The sequence below is a fragment of the Branchiostoma lanceolatum genome, chromosome 4, assembly GCF_035083965.1.
Source record: "Branchiostoma lanceolatum isolate klBraLanc5 chromosome 4, klBraLanc5.hap2, whole genome shotgun sequence".
Lineage (NCBI taxonomy): Eukaryota > Metazoa > Chordata > Leptocardii > Amphioxiformes > Branchiostomatidae > Branchiostoma > Branchiostoma lanceolatum.
The window spans coordinates 16,556,258-16,578,711 of record NC_089725.1 but is presented as its reverse complement, the minus strand read 5'-3'; the positions used below and the strand labels follow the sequence as shown (position 1 = coordinate 16,578,711).

The window sequence follows — 22,454 nt, the reverse complement described above, 5'->3', positions numbered from 1 at the left end:
ATTGTCGGGTGTGTGGCCTTTAGTTTACACCTGAGCCAACATGGCGTCCTCTTCCCGGTCGCCCTGGCCGCGGAACGGTTACCGTTCCCAAGGCAGTAGGTACATCCCCGAGGAGGACAAGATCATGTTTGAAAAACTCCATGATGCAATGGGAAAAACCAAGCACAAGATCAGATCTCTCGAAGATGAAGTTGTGTCAAAGTAAGCTGTCAAAAACTTCTAAAAGTGTGTCTGTTTTTGTCTCCGATTTTGTGTCGAACGTTGGGAAATCGTGACAGTTCCAGAGTTTGGTTGAACGAGATTGAACAACACATTTACAGCCTAATGTATGTGTAGATTTGTTCTGTAAACCCTAGTTATTCGTATTGTTGTTTAGTTCAAGAATGATCATGGATGCAACAGGTTGCGAGGCATACGTATTCTTGAGTCACCCAGCCTCGGGCGTGTCCAAATATTTTGTTTGTTTATTTCGACGTTACCATGAACTGACCGTGAACAGGTGGGGCGGAACTTTCTCTGCGGGTCGACTTTCACCAGTAGTCTTCACCACTTCCGTGTTTAGATAAGTCGATTTACCCTGCAAGGAGGAACTTTCGTTAATTAAGGATCTGTAATGGAAATCACTTGCATTGATATCGACCACGAATAGAATGGCGCTTTCTCCCCAATGAATAATAGTCTGAATGGTCACGCCTGTCAGTTTATCAATAACAGCGCGTGCGTGTGTAGGCTGCTTTTCTGTTGTATTGAACGAGGCTTTATTGTTTTGTTCTCATTAAACTTTAATAGGATGTAGGATACATACCTTCTTACAGCATCCTGGGGGAGAAATCACTGACAACGATAGTGCAACGGTGACAATACCTTCTGCCATGTAGTCTTCACGAGCAATAGCATTATAGCTCTTCAAATGCTGTTTGATTCATATGGAGGACGAGGTCTTCTTACCTAGTACAGAGGTGGATGTTGATCTCCAAAATGAGGTGGAGAAATTCATTCAGGATTCTTTTTCCATAAAAAGGGAGCGGGCGGCTGCCAGAGAGGAAGCTTTGCGACGTGAGGCCGAGCGCAAGCAGCACGAGATGGAGGAGAAACGGCTGGTGGACATGTACGGGGACTCGGGGGTCAACGAGGAACTGAAGGAAAGGCTGTCACCTGAAACATTGAGGAGGAAAAGGAGAGGGGAGAGTCCAAGCCCCACCCCAAGGTCCACGGAGAAACATGTCCGGTTTGAGGACCGGCGGTCGTCCGAGTCGTCGATCACCAGCTTAGAGAGGAGACAAGAAGAGGAGGAACAAGAAGAAGAGGATGATAGCAGAGGTAAGGGAGTTGTGTAGACTGGAATTGTCTGATTCTGTTTCATCTATACTCTCACAGTATTCAAAATAAAATGCTGACCAAGGTAAATATGACGTCCCTGAAGACAGATATGAATATTGTTATATCATCAGATCTAGTGCTATATTTTTATTGCCACCTTCTTAATCAAAGGTCGCAGAAATATTCCTTTGATGCTATTTTATACAACTTACTGTACACGCAGATTTCAGATGAAAATACATGTACTATTAGTATTGCATTTTTGTTTTGTTTTATGGCAACCTCCATTTTGTGTACATTTGTATCATGTTTATCTGCTTAAAGAAGAAAAATCAGTATTGCTATATTCTTTTAATTCTAATTATCTTATCACAGTATGTTTTTTTTGGGGGGGGGGTGAAAACAAAGCCTTTGGGTCGGTGGCCTTGCCTTGCTTTAAATGTGTGTATGGATTATGTTTCTATTGTATAAGTCCACTCACTATGGAGTGACAATGATTGAACATAACAAAGAATCCCATTGAGAACAATTCACTGGGGACATGCAGCTGTATAGTAACTGTCTTACTAATGTTATTGATTTTAAAAATCTTCTATGCAATAGAAAAACACAGTATTTTCAGATTGCATAAGAAATGTGAACAACTTGCAAATTGGCAGTCTGAAAGAGTATGATTATGAGTAGGCTCAGTATTATGAAGCATTGCAAACAATGTATTGCAAACAAACATAAATTTCAGCCCCAGGGGTGATAGGTATGATAAAGCATATACATGTATGTGTACCAGATAGTACTAGCTTATAACACAACAGCTTGAAAGTTGAATTCTTATCACAAGCTTGTCGCCCGAGGCAGTAGTATTGTAAGGTGACCTCAAGTCTTTGCCCTCATGACTTCTGTTCAATGGCAAAATGCCTGAGTCCTGTGGCCTTTATCATATATTCTACCTGTTAAAGTCACATCTGTGGACTGGTCTTTGACGAAGCACACTTGTTATTTGTTTGATTAGCAGCAGGAATTACTATGGTATACTGTAAATGCATTTAAGAGTTCGCATGGTTTTTATTTTGCGCAAAGGCGGTGGTTTTAAGTTCGCGGCAGCGCTATAGTCACATACTGCTACAGTATTGGACAAAAATGTTTGTGGTGGCTTTGAGTTCGACTGTTCGAGGTGAAACGGTCGCCGCGAAAACTGTGAACACAAAACCACCACGAACATTTCTGCATTTACAATTTTCAAATCGAAATAGTTCAGTGCTTCACATCTGCATTCCTTTCATTAGGGGTCTGATTTTCTTTACACATACAGGAAAGTCCGAAAAATTATTCTCTGCTCTGTAAAAATTCAGACCTATGAAATACTAAACATAAATATGACAAGCATGAACTTTTGATTATGAATATGTGCATACCAAACAAAAGGTGTGTTTTATAACTTAATCATAGTCATAACTATTTCTTTTCAGATTTCCTAGATGATGAGCAGGATGGTGAGAGGAGGCAGTTATCCAGAAGAGACATGAATGGCAGTGGCAGCCCTACTAGGAGCCAGCGTGACTACCGGCGCAGCCCTCCCCGAGGTCGGCCTAGACCACCTCTACCGCTGCCTAGGGGCAGGAGAAACGACTATTACGACGATCAGGAATATTATGATTACTACGATGATGACTATTATGATGATGATGAAGATTACTATGAAGGACCACCCACATTGCCCCTCCCTCCCAGGAGGTCAAGGTCACCGGGCACTGGAAGGCCAAGGTCAGCTCCCCCGCGGTGGGGAAGTCCTGCCTCCCCCCCAGGCAGGAGGAGGCGGAGCAGACCTGACTATGACCAGTATGACGAGGAAGATGACATGGACATTAGAGAACTTCATACTCGCAGCCCAACTAAGAACCAAGAGAGCCAAACTATTAATCAAAGTGACCAAAGCCTGCAGGTGGACACCACGGCAGATCAGAGTTCCTTTGTAAACATTTCTTTTGACTCGTCCAAAGAGAAGCCAGAAGAGGAGGATGGGAGGAGCCTCTCATTGCTGCTCACAGAGCTGGATGCAGTCAAGGAAGAAAACAGACAGGTAGGCTTTTGTGATTTAAAACCAAACTTGCCTTTTTTTTGGACACTTGTGTTCCATAGTAATGGCTATACAGGCCAAAGGTCACCATTACAGTCATGCGCAGAGGGTCCATTTTAATGGCATACAGAAACCGCTTGTATATGCTTTTTAAAAGTAGCTGTAGGAGGCCTCTTTGTTGGAAATGTTGGTGTTTTTGAGCTGGAATTGACAGGTAAGGGTTGTGGCTATTTCATTTAGTTAGAAAAACAGGGTTTTAGCTATGTTTGAAGTGTCCGGTACACTTTGAAATAGGTGTAGTTTGGATGTGATCAGGTCTTGTGAAGGGGGGTCAAAGGTCATCTCGCCATGTTTTGATAGAATTTCACCAGTTTGCACCGGTGGAAAATCATTAGATTGACACTTTAGAGGTCAGACTACGCTGCCAATGTGAGTTTTCCATGATCTAAACTTCAGGTAGGTGACTTTTAACAGCCTTTTTCTTATATGTTCACCATTGGAAGTCTAGGGGCGAGTGAATACTGGACTTCAGCCTACATGTTTTTTGCTCCCAGGCTCTTGACTGCAGTTCTAGACATGATTAATAGGTGGCGCTTTTGACCTGCGATAACCTGAATGAGTTAGGCAAAATTGCATGTCATAGACTCTACTATCAGGCATGAGAGTTATGCAATGCCTGTAGGTTTTTTATACACATTTGTAATATACTGATTGAGTAAGGTGCAAGAACTTCAGCGTACATGTACAAGTAAACTGTAAAGCATACATTCCCATGAAGATAAAGGGATAGACATGATGGAAAGAAAACACTTACATGACAAGTACTGTATATAATACATGTACTAGATGTAACCACTAAAGATTGTTCCCAATGCCTACAGTCCTATACTAAATATACATACAGATTACATATAAAACTTAGAAAGGTTTTGATACAAATTTGTTTGAAGTTATCTGATACTAGTAGATGTCTGTATATGTTGTATGAGTTGTATGTGTGACTTGCAGTTATTACTGATCATCAAAATATCAATGTTTTTCCTTTAAAAGTTGAAAGCGAAGCTGTCTGAAGCTGAGAGAGACCTTCAGGGCATGCAGCTGCAGGAGTCTCTACTGGAGAAGTCTTATGAAGCACAGCTAGCAGAGAAAGGAGCAGGTGAGTAAAACGGTACAAGCCCCCACGGGCTGGATGTGGATATCATTAGTGGACCTGGGACTTCAGCAATCTGTAAATCATTCACCACTTGTTCCCTATAATGACTCACCAGAAGAAGACGGCCACAAATTGGGACAGCAATAAAATTACAGCTGTAAGTCCATGGATGCCAACTTAATGACAGAGCCTTTCCACTGTGATTGTAGATCCATCAGAATGGTCCTTGTCATACACACACGCACACACACATGCACACTCACACACACAACAAAAACAACACACATACACACACACATGTGCACACACACACACACACACACACACACACACATACACACACACACACCAACACAGAGACCCAAAGGCACCTGTGTAGGACTTAAACCAAAACCAGCTTATATTTGTCCAGTGACCTGTAAAATGTCTTAAGCTGTGATAACACCTCACTTTGCATAACTGGCAGAGTACATTCAAAAGTAACAATACATATATGTGTGGTGTAACTTACCATAGCATCTTTTCACAAAAAATGTATTTTTAAGTACCTGATAAATGTAGTTTACTTAGAGTGTAATACCAGAATGAAAGATATCATAGAAGCCAGTCCCCGCGTCCTGACAGTTCAGGTGCACTGGTGGGGAGAGACAGTGTTTAGGGTGACACACTGTGCGGTCGTGCACTTCATTTCCTCAACTTCCTGGGAATGATTGGTTTTTGCCTGGTGAAGGTCACTTTTTCTCATTAAACCAAACAATCAAATAATCCTACGGATGTGGTGAGATGGGAAGAGATATCATAACACTGCAAAGGTTTTACAAGTGAGGGGAAGTAGTCCATCTGTTTGTACGAGTGTAACCACTTCCTACCTGTACTACATGCAGGTGTGCTCTCCTCCTTAGAAAATCAATGTGACATTGTTTTTAAATGAACACTGTTTTGTATGTGTGGTTTATGACAATGGAAAACATAATGAACAGAAACTTGAGAAAGTTGCCTCGACAACAAATACAGACATATGAGAATGTTACAAGAGTCAGACAAGTTCTGATCCTACAAACATACCCAGTTCTTCCTCGGTGTTCCAAAACCATTTCTTTCAGTTACAAGTTGATAAGTAAAATGTTAGTCTTCTGAAATCAGCCAATTAGAACAAAGAAAGAGGACAACACAGAGTTAGCTTTATTGATGAAATAAGAGCCAAGTAAACAGACTAGGTTAATGCTGACATCTCCGAACATGAGGTCAATAACACTGATGGGATTTCCACCATCCCATGTGGTGTGCAGGAATTCGCAATCACCAAGTAGGAGACAAACCATTATCATTAAGCCTTGATGAGGAAGGATAGAGATGGGCTTTGTACTTTATGTGTTTAGTAAGAGACTACAAATGTCTTACCCATTTATGCTCAATTTAGGATAACACTAAGAAAGACGTTTAAATGATAAATAGTAGGGGAAATGTTGAAAGGGGTTTTATCCATTCTACCTTCCAGGCTAGTAAAAAAATGCTTACCAAATTTTGCTTCAGATATCTGTGTGTTTTGTCATGGAGGGTAGTTTCCAGTTTGTAACATAACACTGAGAAGCTACACTTGTCTGTAGAGGGCAGCCAGTCATGAAGTTGTGTACCTTTGTGTGTACGAGTTTGCCCAGTGTAGATTGTTACTGTAACCTGATCTTCCAATTAACTTGTTCTAGCCTACTTCTTGGTCCCAGGTTTACATAAACCATTGTGGCAGCAGGTGTATTTGTACAAGATCTTCAAAAATCTGTTGCATTCTTGCCTAGAGTTCCCTGCTGTACTGCTTAAGCTTCCCAGTATCAACAGTTACTGGTTTGATTCAGTTATTGCAAGTAAATCTCACATAGATTTTATAAGAAAGTCTCAAGACTGCAACTTTCACTAATTACTGGTGTTTGGCGCCCCACCATGTCATTGGGTTTTCTGGGTTTGTGTGAAGTGCTAGTGGAGACATGTCATTCAATGCCCTATTGGCCAAGCCTGAGTGATTCCTGACAAGCCTCTACAAATCCGAGCATGTTGTGCGAGCCACTGAAGTACGGCAACTTCAAACCGGGCGGAGAATAATTGAGCCGTTGGTGTGACAGGTGATTGTATTGAGGGGAGTGAGTCAAGTCCCTGCTGGGGCCTTTCAGGACCATTCTGAAGGTGCTGGTATCCATGTTTTCTACAACATGATTCAGAGATCAAAGTCTTGGCAACCAAGAGAGGGCGCAAGCTGCTTCCGAAGTGTTACGTCTCAGACAGCACACAAGCCCTTGTTCCCAGAGATGTCTGCCAACACAATCTTGTTTCAGACTGTATGCTGGGAAAGATTTACACAATCCTTATTGTAACAGTTTAGGGTAAAGGCGCCAAAGAAGCATCAAGGAGGTTTTATCTTACAGTGGCATTAACGGGTGATGAAGTGGTCCTCAGCTTTGATGCTGTCTCGCCACCTTCTCTCCTTAAACATTCACTTTTCCCGCTGTTTATGAAGGAATATGACATCAATTTCATTCATGGTTGATGTCAAATGACCACATGTAGAACCATGTCCCAAGTACCTTACAGGTTTCATATGTTTATGAGTATTTTCGGGATGGCAAACAGATCAAAAGGCAATTCTGTAGGTAGATCAAACAGCCAGGTTTGCACGAAGCAGGGATAGTCAAACACTCACATTTGCTTTATTAAACTCTCCAAACATTCCAGTTTGCTTCCACGCATGTATCAAGGATTTTTAAGCCAACCTCTCTGACGTCCTCGCTGCCACAAGGGCCTCGCCATGAATGACAGCCATGTTTGCGTAAATTAAGGTTCACTTCACCGTGCTTAACTTGCATCGTGTGTCCTAGAAGGAAGCAGATGTGAGCAATTCACATCCCACTTCAGACTCCTGAAAGGAATCTCACAGATGAGCTTTCCTTTCATTTTGCCGCCAAGAAAATCTTACTTTCCATTGTGAATGATTTGTATTCCCCTGCAAGGTTGCTCGGTCACTATCAATGTTGATTTACAAGGATATCCCTCCAGCAGCCCCTCAAACACATGCAACAAGTGCAGAGCATATTGAATCGGGCGATGTTGGCATGTCTTTACATTTGTGCTTGAATATGTTTGCAGGGTAAAGGTTGGTTAGTACATGATACATTTACCTTCCCCCTCAGCCGGGAGCCTGTGTCCACCACTCCTGGCCGCCCAATTGAGCAGCATGCTCTGTAAAGTGTATCGTTTTGATGCAAAAGTGTGACGGCCAAACAAGGCTGGAGTGGCGGTGTTGGAGAAGCGAGCAAATGTTGTTATGTTTGTGCTGACTCTCGTCTGCTTGTGCCCCGTGCAGAGCTGATCCAGGAGATCCATCAGGCGCAGAAAGAGCGGGAGTCCGCGGTCATGAACCGCCTGCGCCTGGCCAATGAGGAGAGAGACGAGGCCCTTCTGCGCTGCAAGAGAATTGAGGTCGCCAAGGACCAGTAAGTTCCTTACCTCCAATATCACAAACACCCAGCTTCTGACTACTAAGCCTTTAAGTATGAAGAGGAAAGCCTCCAGATTAAACATACCACATTTTCTTGCCAGCTCTGTTTGTTACCAGAAAACATGTTCCCTCGCTGTAGTACATGTATTATGTACATTAAACCTGCCATAAAAATGTCTACTGACTGTGCACTAGTTTCTATAAGCTTTCCTGTGTTCTTTCCAATTTATCCCTATTACAGGACTTTCTTGCCTTGATTTTCCACAAATTTGACATCAATTTTCTTTTCATTATCAGCAAAATATCAGGCCAAAATCAGAAAATTATATTTTCACTCCCCTCTGTGTAATAGCTGCATTATGTCTAGCTGATGGGCATGTTTTCAATGTCAAGGATGTTTCTACCCAAAGGTTTCTCAGATGTAGCTAACCACACGGGCTGCCCCTGCCGACGGTTTGCCATTGTGTTTGTCATTTGCACAGGTTGCCATCAAGTGAAGGAGATTACAGCCTTGGTGATGCTGTAAGTGTGGCTGTACTTTATCTCTCCTAATGCTCCCGCAAACACTGCTGCTGCTCCACTCTAAAACTTACAGTGTTCCAGAAAGTACGGCCTCACGTGTCTGCTAATATTTTGTAAATATTGTGTTTCAAGCACACTTCTCAGAATGGGATTTTTCATTGCCTATTTACCTAGCTTCTTGTGATAAGGTCAAAGTTATATTTAGTTTTGTGAATAAATTCATGATATTCCTGCTGTGTATGCAACTCTTAAGATGTGGTTTTATGGTACCTGGGTAATATATGTAAACATTTATATTGTAAACACTGGAAGACTAAATATATTGAAACTACACAAGCTTATTTTAAATGCAATGATAGAGAAGTCACAATCAAAGGGTATAGGCAAAAAGGCAGAGAGGGATATGTTCACTCTTGAATATTGATGTCAAATTAGTTTTTCAAAATACAATGTATGACCAAGTCTTTGAACCTTTTTCTCTGCTGATTCCAATATAAAAATGGTGCATGGATGAGCTCTTTAGCAGCCAAATGGTTCAATTAATGTCTTAACCACAATCCCATGACATCTCAGACTTTAGATGATTTGCTGGACAGAATAGGCAAAGCGGAGACGGGGACAGCCATAGAGAGGGACGGTCAGATGATCCTGGACAGGATTAACAACACCAAGAACAGGAAGAAGCGCATCACCAGCGAGGAGATGAGAGCTATCATAGACGAAAGGGATTCTGCTGCAGAGAAGGTATGTTAGGTGGGTGGGTGGTCTGTGTTAGTGGTGACCTGAGGTAAGCTCACTAGTGTTCAATGCTTGTACACCAAGTCCCCTTCTTGTAAAGTAATGAAGCCTTGAAACAATCCAGGCATATGTACTGTATACAGGTCAATTTTGCCAAAGTTCTCAATTTTAGATGTGTTCTTGTCTTAAACATGAGATGTGATCACCTATGACTAGGTCAGTCAGGTGGGACAGGTGAGAGGTTTTGCCAGGTGAGTAGTTTCCCCTGACAAGTCACACAGGTTTGAAACAGGAGACCCATCCCAGGAAGAAAGGAGGAGTTCAGCCACAGGTGTAGAAGCTGCTCAAGAGGGAGTTATTTGTGCTAAGCTTACCTTAGCTTATTGCCAGTGGGGAGTTGGCCCCATACAGAATAGTGTGTTATGACAGTAGGTCAGTAGAAGGTGGATAAGAGGGAAAGCAGTGGGCATTTGCATGACCCATTGCCCTGCTATGGAGGTTTATCCTTCTGGAGATTGCATGTTTTGCCTTGTCTTGAAAGTTTTCCAATTTACACAACCTAGATGTATTTGAGCCTATTTGCAACATGTCTAATTTCACTCACCCGCATCAGAAACTGTACATACATTTTGTATTCCATTTGCGGCTTTCAAAATTGCACAACACAGAGATATGACTAAAGTTTTTGAAGAAATCTAAAACTCCTTGGGGAAGTATAGAGCAGAGTTCATATTTTGCACCCTTACTCTTCTACAGGTGAAGAGACTAGAGCAGGAGCTTGCAGGGTACAGGAAAAATGCAGACCGCTCAGGCAAGGCTGTGGTACCTCGGCAGAACAACCAGGAACAGGCACTTAAGGTACCAAGACTGGGTGGCCATCTGAGATGGTACTTTATATCATCTAACAAAACAGAAAACTCTTCTTACCTCACATTCTTTCATATTCTTAAACAAACAAATGTCGTAGGAGATACTTTACAGGATCACTATGACAGCATTTCTGATTAGGTACTAATTTTGTTGCCTACAACACACAAATAGAATTAGTTTGAACCTTTATCACATCCAGTTGCAGTTTCAGGTAAGAATATCTATTTCATGAAGTGCTTCTCTCCATTACCTAAGTGAACATCAGTAATGGATATATGACACGTACTGAAGGTGTACAAGAATAACACAGCCGGGGCTGAGTACAGGTCTGAGAACCTGATATGTCCTGCAGTGCTGTCATCATCCTAATCTACTGCACCTGTTCTTTCAGAACCAGCAGATATCTTAGTTTGTTTTCCTGTTCTATGATAAGGTGACACCTTTTTTGTCAGTTATTTCACTCTGACAATTTGTCCAGAAATTGTGAAATCATTTTAAGGTTAGTCTTTTGTTGATGACCCTTATGCACACTATGCATCATGGTACACCATGAGTGCTGAAAGTGCTTTACCAAAACATATATATAGTTGAAAATGCCCACCTGTTTCAGTGTAATTTGGCTTACAGCCTAACAGGAAAGCTAAGTAAGCAGAAACTATACACAAACAACCAAATGAATTTGAACACAACAAAATAAGTAGAAACTGTACACATGCAATCAAACCTCAGATAAACAACTACAGCAAACCATCAGAATTGTTGGCGAGATGTCAGTTTGTGTTAAATGTATTGAGCTTTGTTTGTTGTGCAACTAGTACAATGAGCAGATATCACCACAAACAAAGTCAGTGGTTGGCACTCCCAAGTTTCGGAAAGCTGAAGAGACGGGCAAGCAAAGTTTTTATAGAGCTTCTGTCTTAGAGGATAATCAGAGGTTCTGCATCAATCAGTGCACATCCTTGCTTGTTTGCTTGTCAGATCTTTCACAGTTCACTGAAAGGTGAAGCAACCCTGGCAATCCCTCCCATTCAATCCTGCCCACCTCCCTGCAGTCACGCCTTTCTTCCATTACGCTCCAATATTTCGCTAATCCCCCAAATGTTGGGCACGACGAGCTGCTTGAACGCACGGGTTGGTCTCCCTCACAAGATGGTGATGCAGCAGTTCGACACCCCCTGCAAGGAAACCATGTCATATGATGACAGCACAACTGACGGTTTGATTTACACCCGTAATAGAGACTCCCCTTATCTTCCTGATAAGTTCAACAAGTCATGGGGACAGGAAGTCATTTCTGAAAGGGAGGGAGATAATCTTTCCTTCCTGTGGGCTAGTTATGAACCATCCCTGGGCTCCACAAGTGAACCACTTTGTCTCATTCAGAACTTAACTTCCTCATTCAGGTCATGCCTGTTCTTCACTTTTGTTCCTCCTTGTTGTGTAGTGCTCCTGAGCTTCTGTACACCTGTGCCCCCATTCATCACCATGCTTAGCGAGCGCACCTCCACTAATGCCTCAGCCCTATTCAAGCTCACAGTGATGGGGTCAGCCAGAGGGCAGGGGATAGCCAGCAACACAACCCTGCTGTTTGCTTATTGTTTTAGGGTCCCCCTCCTTTGTTCCAGGTGCACCCCCATTGTCTTCTTATGGCAAAATGTCTTTCCTTACAGCACACCAAGATTTGTGCTAATCCCGCTCGGATTGTGTGGAGGCATGAGGGGAGATTTTGTCTTTATCCACCCCTGCTTTAGGTTGTGGTAATCCCCTCGTGTTGTGTAAGGTTCCACCTGCCATGTGGGCACTTGCCCACCTTGCACTTGTCAGCACGGCCCAAACCCACCTGTAAACTGGCATGTTTACCCCCAGCAAGTGAAGCAAGGGATGACGTAGGATCCCACTTAGACTGTTGACAATTAGGGGAGTACCAACTGACAGACCGGTGCCTACAAGGCTCACCCACCATTGCAACTCTGCAAGGAACTTTTATTGGAGGATCAATACTTAATGCAGAATTCAATGTCTGCCTGGCTCCCATCCGTTTCCCATGTCCGGAGCCATAAACAGAAATACCGGGAACCAAAATTATGCTAAACAATGTGGCTGCAACCACTTCCCCCTTTTATGGCCTGTCATGAAACCTGTGTGGTAAAGTGTGGGAACTATAAATCTATAAGTGCTTTCTTCAGAAGTAGAGGCAATATTTCAAGAGATCTCCTTTCCTGGCCTTAAGCTCACCTGTTGAATCCCTGTTCTGTTTAGCGTTACATCATTTACGATCAGATGATGATGTGCTTTGCACCATGACTTCTTATCTCAAAGAGATCTTACATCTTCCTGTTGACCCAAGAGACTAACTGATCTTCGTCCAAAAGGCTAATAAGTTGTATTATCCCTCTATTATCTTTTACAGTGACCTCCCGCCCTACAGGTGACCCTTGAGTGACCTATCCTAATGAACTTTATTTGCGAACACCCTTGGAGCATGTTGCTTGTACACCTCCCTATTTGCCGTGGAGGTGTGTGTCCGTATCAGATGCCCATTTGCTGACAGCTCACTCCAAGACTCAGTCCAGTAGAAACACTGTTATGTATTCCAATTACTTCTATTGTGCGCTCACTTTTTGATCTGCCCGCCAGCACGTCTAATGATTGACGCATATTGTGGACTGTGACAAGTGCCCCAGTGCATCATGGTTCCCTGCCTGTTTTTCCCTAATGGATGCCATTGTTTTCCATTCGGCGCTGCTTCGTAACAACAGCCTCTTTGTATTCCTTTAAATATCAGGGTAGAATGTCAATTTGCATTCCAAGGTGCAGGAAAGATTCTTAAGATGGTACATCATGACACAAACAAGCAAACACGCACGTCTTTCAGGCCACCACCAAATATTGTCCCATTCTCTCCAGTTTATAGCATTATGATTGTCTCCCTGTTTGACTGCTGCCACCTGCAAGCCTTGTTTAAGAGTTCCTCAAATTTGCTGGACTAACTTTGCTCTGGGGGAGAAATTTTGCCAAGTTTGTGGCCGTGTACACAACTCCCTAATGAATGAGGCAAATAAAAGTGACTGGCCGGCTGCCACTGAAATTTGCTCTCCATGCGACTGGAGCTGACAAGATGAGTGCTTGTTTTTGACAACCTAATAAAGTTAGAACGCAACAGCATCAAACCATGAGGGGTTGTCAGACTATGTGTACACCATAACAAATGGCCTGTTAGACATTAGAGGCCAGTAAATCTTCAGACCGGGCTCCAGTTTTATATCAGGGAGACCCAGGGGCCAGAATTACCATGGCATAATCACCCCTATTTGTGGTTGCCCCAGCATCTGGAGGGTTAATACTGCACCTGTGTTTGCTCTGCACCACTTCACAGCCGTAGCTTGTGATGCAGATGGACAGCATGTGACAACTGCCCCCCTCGCATTCTGTGCCCGCCCTCTGTCCTCTCCTGACAGGGGTATTGTAATCTTGTTTTTCACCCTGGTGATCGGAATGACAGCGAAGGTGTGTCTTACTCCTGTTCGTGTCCCACGCTCCACTTGGTGGCCGTAAGGGAACGGTAAAGCCACGCGTTGTAATTAGTGCTGGCTTAAAGGACAGTCCAACTGTCAGAATTTCTTACTCCCGGGGCCTTGAAGGTCCAGGTGTAAAGCCTGCTACAAAGATGGGCTTTCATTCTGCGCTGAGCGCCCTGCCAAAACCCCTTTATACGTGTGCCATTGGTGCACAAAGGGTGCCCACATCTGTTTACCTGTGCCAGGCAAAGATTAATGACGTGTCTGCCGCATCGTGTGGCCGTGAGCCTCTTCAGCCTTTCACTCACTGGTAATTTGGAGGCTGGATCTAAAAATGTCAGCACACTCGAGCATTGACAGTGTGTTTGGCCTCTCTCACAGCGGGGCAAATGCTTGGTGCTGGGTGTTGCTCCTTGTGCTGCCACCATGGTCACCAATGAGCTTGTCAACACGCGTCATTCAGGGCTCAACCCAAGACATCTGCACATTCTGTATATTAAAGAGCAGAGCTGTGAGAGCCTGTTTTTTCCCACAATGTGGAACAACTGACTGAATTTTAAATCTCGGAAACACAAGTATTCTTATCAAACTGTCCCGGTGTATCTAGTCAACAGCTGGGTGTCACGTATTCTAGGTCAGACTTTATTGTCAGAGCAAATTTCTAGCGTTATTAGATTCCCTGTACATCAGCTCCCTGCTTCTCTTGTACTCATGTCTAAATGCATCCTACTTCCATCTTAATCACTTTTCATGTGACTAATATCTGACTTTTATACAAGCTCATGTGCCATGTGTCTAAGTTTGGCATATTTTCTGAGACCACCAGACTTATTTGTGTAGGAAGTTGGAACTCAGAGGTAGCAACTGGTCTTTGCTACCAGCTTTGTTGCCAGGATTGTGCACCTCGCTATTTTAGAATGGTTGATTTATAATGCGGCCATAAAACTACATCATTCTGATTGACTTGCCAGGTTTGTTGTAGAAGAAGAGATAGTAACTACCATGATTTTACATCATTAATAATCACTGATCACATATCATTTAGTCAGTTGGTGCCATTTATTGCACATTTTTGAAAATCATTTTGCCCCTTTTCTTTTTGCCTTTTACTGGAAAAAGTACTTAGAAGCTACCCTTTCCTTGTCATCCTCAAAGATGGCTCAGAGCAAAGAGATCAGAGTAACCCTTTACTTTCCATCTTATTTTTTGTGTCCTCTTCCCATGACCTTGTGGTGACCTTGTCCATGATGGCCATCGATGAATATTCATGAACCTGTCCATGAGAAACATCCATCATATTGTTGGTAAAGTCTAAGGAGTAGGACCCTTTCCCAGCTGTAGTTGTGTGTTCTGGATGGCGCCATGTTTAAACTCAGGCACTGCCAGGTCCAATCGACCAGACGCAGGATAAACGGTCTGTGGAAAGACCCACAGTCCAGGACAAACAGCTGAAGAGTGGAGTTTACTCTCAGCTCACTATCAGCTCCGAGTGTATTGTCAACACCTCGTGTTGACTCCACGGCATGAAGAGCTTGCCTTCCCCATTGATCGCCGGCAGAACGAGCTTCCAAACGCTGCTGCCGTTGGCCTTGGGCCACTGGTCTGCCCGGTAAACAAAAGAGAGGAGAGCAAATGACAGTGTGCTCCTCTCCAAGCATTCACCGTTGTTTTCTGGAAGTAAGAAGGCCAAAATAAATGGGGCTGAGTGTTGGACAAATGTTGAACCTAGTGTGTTGGGGTTTCCCCCCAACAAAGTCAAGGCGAGATACTGAGCAAATATTGATGTTTTCATTGGGGACTTGTTCCTTATGTACATTTTTCGGACTTTTGGGATTACTTTTCACAGTTCAAAGTACACAGCTGTAACATGCCTAAATCTTGTGCTTACACTTACAGCTAAAGGGTGCAGGCATGGCATAGGATGTATTTGTGTGCTACATCCTTGTAAGTACAAGCAGTGCTTTAGGGACAATGCAAAACATACACTGTTGAGAACAGCATGATTTTTATAGGTATGGGAAAAGGACAATTCAATACGTAACTGCACAGTGCATGTTTAGAGTTCTTTCAGCATTACTCCTCAAGGAATGGTTTTATTTCTTTCATATCAGGTCAAATTGTTAGATTGTGGCACATTATAGAGTAACATAGCAATGGATACCTTCCAAGAAAGACTGCTGATTCAACTGCTGAGCCCATCAACAATGGTACTTGTACCATTTAGCTGTCCTTTCTCAGAACTATCTAACATCACCTGTAGGTTGACAGCCCTGAACTTTGTAACTTGTTGGTGTCAGTTGTCTCCATGGCAACTGAGTTGTTTGCTTATTCCTTCTTCAACCACTGCATTCCTTTTTGGATCTCATGCCAAAAAGGGGACCATGACAAGATGAAAAGATGGTATCTTTGACTTGAATCAATGAGAACAAATTATTTTTCATACTGTTAGCATGAGCTTGTTATGTTATAGAGGATCCCTGATGGATCGGTATAGTTCTTGGAAGCTGCTCCCATTTCCTCTGCAGTTTCATTAGTAACAGCTTAGGAGAGGCAGCCACAGGAAGTGTCAGTTGGGATTTATTTGCACTCTATGTTGTTATTGGTGACAATCTTATTAAACCCTTTATTGAAGAAAAGTCATTTAACATATGAATAGCGGAAGAAAAAGCACATGCATTTGTCACCACAAAAGTGAATATTGCTGGGAGAGAGATGCCATAGTTCACAATGGTGTGTTAGGGGAGGCACAGATCTGTCTGTACCTGTAGGAGCCTATTCACAAAATCAATCACAAGGCTGCAATTTCATGCCTCCATCCATCTTGTGTGCATTCCTGGCCTGTCGTAGTGGTGTGAGTGTGACCATTGTGGAGTACCTGTTCCTTACCTCCTGGTTCCACCTGCAGGGTACCAGACATGGCAGGGGAACTGGGATGTGCTTAGTAACATGGTCATTTCACTCCCCTCAAATCACAGGTGCACATGACTCTTATAACCAATGGTAAAAAGCATCACATTAAAATGATTGATGGCTATTTTTGCACATTAAATGCAGTGTGTGCTTGAGAGATACAAAAATGTTTGCCTCCCAGCTGTCAATGGGCAGTTTCTTACGTTCTCTTGGCTCAAAGTTAGATTAAGCATACTCTCTTCTCTTGGCTCAAAGTTAGATTAATCATACTCTCTTCTCTTGGCTCAAAGTTAGATTAAGCATACTGTCTTCTCTTGGCTCAAAGTTAGATTAAGCATACTCTCTTCTCTTGGCTCAAAGTTAGATTAAGCATACTCTCTTCTCTTGGCTCAAAGTTGGATTAAGCGTACTCTCTTCTCTTGGCTCAAAGTTAGATTAAGCGTACTCTCTTCTCTTGGCTCAAAGTTAGATTAAGCATACTCTCTTCTCTTGGCTCAAAGTTAGATTAAGCATACTCTCTTCTCTTGGCTCAAAGTTAGATTAAGTATACTCTCTTCTCTTGGCTCAAAGTTAGATTAAGCATACTCTCTTCTCTTGGCTCAAAGTTAGATTAAGTATACTCTCTTCTCTTGGCTCAAAGTTAGATTAAGCATACTCTCTTCTCTTGGCTCAAGCGTACTCTCTTCTCTTAGCTCAAAGTTAGATTAAGCATACTCTCTTCTCTTGGCTCAAAGTCAGATTAAGCTCTCTTCTCTTGGCGCAAAGTTAGATTAAGCATACTCTCTTCTCTTGGCTCAAAGTTAGATTAAGCATACTCTCTTCTCTTGGCTCAAAGTTAGATTAAGTATACTCTCTTCTCTTGGCTCAAAGTTAGATTAAGCATACTCTCTTCTCTTGGCTCAAGCGTACTCTCTTCTCTTAGCTCAAAGTTAGATTAAGCATACTCTCTTCTCTTGGCTCAAAGTCAGATTAAGCTCTCTTCTCTTGGCTCAAAGTTAGATTAAGCATACTCTCTTCTCTTGGCTCAAAGTCAGATTAAGCTCTCTTCTCTTGGCTCAAAGTTAGATTAAGCATACTCTCTTCTCTTGGCTCAAGGTTAGATTAAGCATACTCTCTTCTCTTGGCTCAAAGTTAGATTAAGTATACTCTCTTCTCTTGGCTCAAAGTCAGATTAAGCATACTCTCTTCTCTTGGCTCAAAGTTAGATTAAGCATACTTTCCTTTAGATTACTTTTAGTCTTTAGATACATGCATCAGTAATACAAATGCACTGCTATTGTTGCCACACCACATGTTAATTTAAGTAACAGACTGTGGAAGAGTTCAACGTCCTTCTGTTGATTGATGTGATCTACCTGTGAGGTCAGCGTGAGGTTGTGACCTTTCCTTAACCTTGGGGTCAGTTACACCTTGAGAGAAAGTGACACAAAGGTGGTCAATGTATGTGGAAGAAACCTTGATACTGTTGATGTTCACAATACAGGGAATCACCAGCACATTTTACCGACATGTCAAGGGTACAGTTGACAATAAACATTATTGATATGCATAAATGACATAGATGAATTGTTTATACTAATGTTTGATTCTTTTTCTTAAAAAAAGCAAACCTTTGGCTTTATGTCCCACACTTGTGAATATGGCATTACTGAGCCGCTTGCTAGTAGACTACTATGTATTATACTATATATTCCAATACAACAGGGAACTTTCTCCATATTGTCTTGAGTAATGTGTCATATTGATAAAATTATTCTAATGTGTCCTCAGGAACAGCTTGCTGCCACACGACAGGAGAGAGACATGTCCTTTGCCAAGATCAGAAAGCTTGAGGAGGAGGTTCAGGAACTCCAGGTGTATTACAGGTTGGTGTGCCTTATACTGCTGAGATCCCTCATGCTGAAGTGAATGGGAACTATTGCATCTGTTCTTAATGTCCCTGTTTAAGTAAGGATTTCCTTACATTGATCCCACATTGATTTAAGGATAATGGTTCAAGCCTTCAAAATTAGGCTCATGTTTGGAATTAAATTCTGTGTCAAATCCTTTTCAATGAGGGAACAGACTACACTTTTTCTTCCTCTAGATATTCAGAGCAATGTAGAATGAAGACACTAAAAATCATAAAAAGCATTTTATGAAATGAAGTTTCTCATGCTCTGCATTTGCATATCTATATACCAACTTTCAGAGGTTGTTATCTCTTTAGAAATGTTGTCTTACGAAGGACTGACACAGCCGCTAGGTGATTGAAAACAGTAGAAGTATTCAATTTCAATTGAGGTGCACAGATAGCCTTGTTAAACAAACCCCTACAGTGGTAACAGTGGTGTTCCATCTTTATGTCAACTGCTGCTTAATGCCAACCCAACAGGTCAACTCATTAGCACGCTCCGTAGAAATGACACTAGAGCCCTGCAATCCTAGTATAGCGCCATTTGTTGCCTAATGTTTCTTCGCTTGTCCTGTATTAATGGGGCCACTTGCACGCTGGCGAGACAACAAAATGCCCTGACTCCATTAGCGGACTTTTCATGATAAAATTACCCCTAATGGTACCCTGGCAAAGGAGGTCCTGACACCCGAGCCAAATTGATCGGGACTGGCACGCGTGTGCCTGATTTTGTTTCTTGCTTCTGGCAAGGGCAAGGTGACAGCTATCATTGAAGTGCAGTGGTACATGTACGTCTCTGCCACTGACAGGGAATTTCATGACCAGGAATATGAAACAAGTGAGAATTCCTTCGCAGTGGAGAGGTTGCCATGCGTAAGACATGCTGTCGAGCAAACGTGTCACAGAAGTAGGCCCTCAAAGCATTTATTGCAAAATTGATATTCATTGCACTATTGAACTTCAGTTGTAATCAATCTTACCAAGAAGGATCAAATGTCAAGGTTGGTGATATGATACAGTTTTTCTTGTCATAAAAATTTTTCGAGTAAGTATGTGAAAATGTCCACAAAAATAGTGAAAAAGTATTTATTGCGGACTAAATTGATAAGATGCCATCTTCAAGCCACCAATTTTACTCTTGACTCGTGCCGCCTTATTCATGTAACCAAACCATATCTGGTTTTGTCCCACGAATAATGAGCGCGATTTATCGCAGTTAACCCTATGGGGCCTTGTTGCCAAAAACAGAGCGATGCTTTGTGGCTATGTTTCATGTACATTTTTCCACGTAGCCATTTGCCGCCTCCCGTTACATCTCCATGGTGCTCTATGCAAAGGGCCGCAACTCACATTTCTTTATGGCCATGGCGTCCACTCTGACCTTCGAGGTTGGAACGATACCTGTAAATGTAGGGAGGACTATTTCAGCCGGCTCAGATTGTCCTCTAACTTTTGGACTTGTTGTAAAATTCTCTCAGATAACATGATCCGTGTCCTCATGTCAAAGGTTAAAAACACATAGCCAGCCCCTACCTGGGCTGCACAATACATCCCTTCATGTTCTAACTTTTCACAGGTCACAACACAAGCTCTCCCTCACAGCTGACCTTTCACCCCAACATTTGCATACAGCAGTTTTCAGATCCCCAACCTTGAAGGTGTTTACGCGGAGAAGTGTGAGGCAACATTCCCTTCCCACTCTGACAGGTGCTTGAAGTGAGCTCTCTTAACACACCAAGCATTGGCCGTGCACAAAGAGAAGTTGTGATAAACACTTGTGATAAAGACGCTGATAAGGCCTGTGCTCCCTGCCCGTCAGGAATTCAGTGCCACAAAGCCTTGTTTGTGCTCAGTCTTACCTGGTGAGATGATATGTCAGGGAATTGTTGGAAGGTTTACAGGAGTTGTAGGTCATGCCTCTGCTCACAGGTGGGGTTATCGCCAGTGTCATCACAACTTTTGATGGCTTTTAAGTGGAGTTAGACATGAGAGCCAGCCACAAATATCACAGGTGTTCTGTTGAGTTTGGGTTACCCAGCTCTGCAACATGCATGCAGAACATTCATTTGAGAACAGTGCTGTTTTTGTTGTTTGGTTGTCCATAACAACCGACTTGTAACTGCCAGGAGGCAGGAAAGGTTGATAGGTTTTGGAAAGGCTGTCAAAAAGTTGAAACAATGGGAAATTAGGAAATAGTTTGGTTGCCAAGTCCTCACTTTATGTCTTGGAGTGATTGAGTAGAAACCTGTGACAGAGAAGTTAAGATAGTCTTTGCTGGTATTAAAGAAGTTATTTGTGTACCAACCTATAACCATGGTCACGTAGCGGAAGCATGAGTAGATTAGGCATTGAAACACCTATTGAAGCCTTTTTCGTCTTCATAAACTGTTGAAAGCTTGTAGCTGCTACAGGTATTATTGCTACATGTTATAGGACTTAACAGTGTTGTCTTGTTACTTTAAGTTGTTTGCTCGATCCTGGGACCAAGCTGTTATCTAGAAATGTTAGAACTGTTGAAAGAGGAACTACCCAGCTTGAACTGATCACCGTACAAGAGCAGGACCACATCGCTTGTCCCTTTTTCTCTACAGCCCTCCTTGAAAATAGACAAGGAGCATTTTGACATTTTTAAAGCACTTAGAAAAATACCTTTTCTAGCTCATCTTAAGTAGATAACATTAAATGGAAAATTGTAGAGCAAATTTGTCACAGTGTCTCAAGTAGAGTGGTCTTTGTGTTTGATATTTATTTTGGCATGGAAGGCACCATCAAACAAACCATGCTTAACCTGATCCAGTCAGAAAAGCTACATAATTTGCCGGTAAACAGTATCAGGCTGGTTTACACATTACAAACAAAAAGTGAACTTTGTGTAGTACATTTCCTTTCATCTATGTACTTTGTAAGTACTATGACTCATCACTGAGAACCTTATCACTTCAGGGTGATGATAACGCAATTGTAGGGCAAAGGTGATACTAACAGGGACACAAGATAACCAGAGGGAAGACGTTAAGTTGAAGATATGATTATTTGAGCAGTTGCAATTCGATGCTTTCAGTCAACCAGCTTTAAAGAAAAGAGGAGACTTTTACTTGAAACCATCTTTTGGTACTTCCTCAAGTACTGAAGTTTTCCAGAAGTTGAATTATGAAAGTGCTTCAAACATGCACATGAACCAGTTTCACTCTATATATTCAAAGTCTATATTTTACCTGATACTACTGTGATTCTTACAATGTATGTGTTGATACCCATACAACCTCCCTTTCATTACTCAGCAGCACCCATCAGTGTCATTTCAGCCTCATAATTTATCATTACAAATGGCAAAAGATGGTGATCACCAAGGCACAATCAAGTGGCTGCAGTTACACAATGGAGATCATATGCTTCACAGCCAGCCTCCCACCGTGCCTGACTTCATACAGAACAACATTTCCATCCCAATCAATTAAATCTTCATTCGTCCCCAGCCGACCCTGCCGAGGACCGGTTGCTAGGCAGTGATGTGTAGAGTGAGAAAGACAAGAACCATTGTCACTGCATTGTCCGTGAGTTAACCGTCTCTCCCCAGACAACCATTCTGCCCGCCTGACTCGCCTATTTTCTCTCCCTGCCACTCGTGTCAGATTGAGTGCGCCCATCTGGCCCATTATTCCCTCCTACCGCACAATGAGAGTTGGCTCAGATGCGGGGTTTCCAAATTTTCCCTGACATTTTAATTTCCCCATCAATAATTGATGCCGGCCTGGCTGGCGCTGCAGACACGATTACCGCGCGGCAGATTTGTGGTCATTATTGATGGAGCGGGAAGGTAGGCAGCAGTGTTAATATCGGGAAATTATTTTTCTCGCCCTTCTAAAAGCCCACATGTCTCCTGGCTGATAAATGGGTTACTCCCAAGGTGCGGACAATCTACGCCGCGGTCGGGACGGCAACATTTCTGCAGCAGGAATTTCATTTGTGCA

The 22,454-nt window shown here is 42.6% G+C and overlaps 1 protein-coding gene across 1 annotated transcript in view; it reads left to right on the top strand.

Moving 5' to 3' along the window:
• The first annotated feature begins 11 nt into the window (after nucleotides 1–11).
• Nucleotides 12–22,454, top strand: part of LOC136432924 (mirror-image polydactyly gene 1 protein-like) — a 28,564-nt gene continuing 6,121 nt past the window's right edge. Inside the window, exons 1-9 of the mRNA XM_066424582.1 lie at nucleotides 12–201; nucleotides 1,022–1,320; nucleotides 2,787–3,397; nucleotides 4,445–4,550; nucleotides 7,897–8,026; nucleotides 8,514–8,553; nucleotides 9,127–9,297; nucleotides 10,048–10,149; nucleotides 18,360–18,454. Of these exons, the coding sequence (XP_066280679.1) occupies nucleotides 41–201; nucleotides 1,022–1,320; nucleotides 2,787–3,397; nucleotides 4,445–4,550; nucleotides 7,897–8,026; nucleotides 8,514–8,553; nucleotides 9,127–9,297; nucleotides 10,048–10,149; nucleotides 18,360–18,454 (1,715 nt within the window). The 5' untranslated portion in view covers nucleotides 12–40. The remainder of the gene's footprint in view (nucleotides 202–1,021; nucleotides 1,321–2,786; nucleotides 3,398–4,444; nucleotides 4,551–7,896; nucleotides 8,027–8,513; nucleotides 8,554–9,126; nucleotides 9,298–10,047; nucleotides 10,150–18,359; nucleotides 18,455–22,454) is intronic.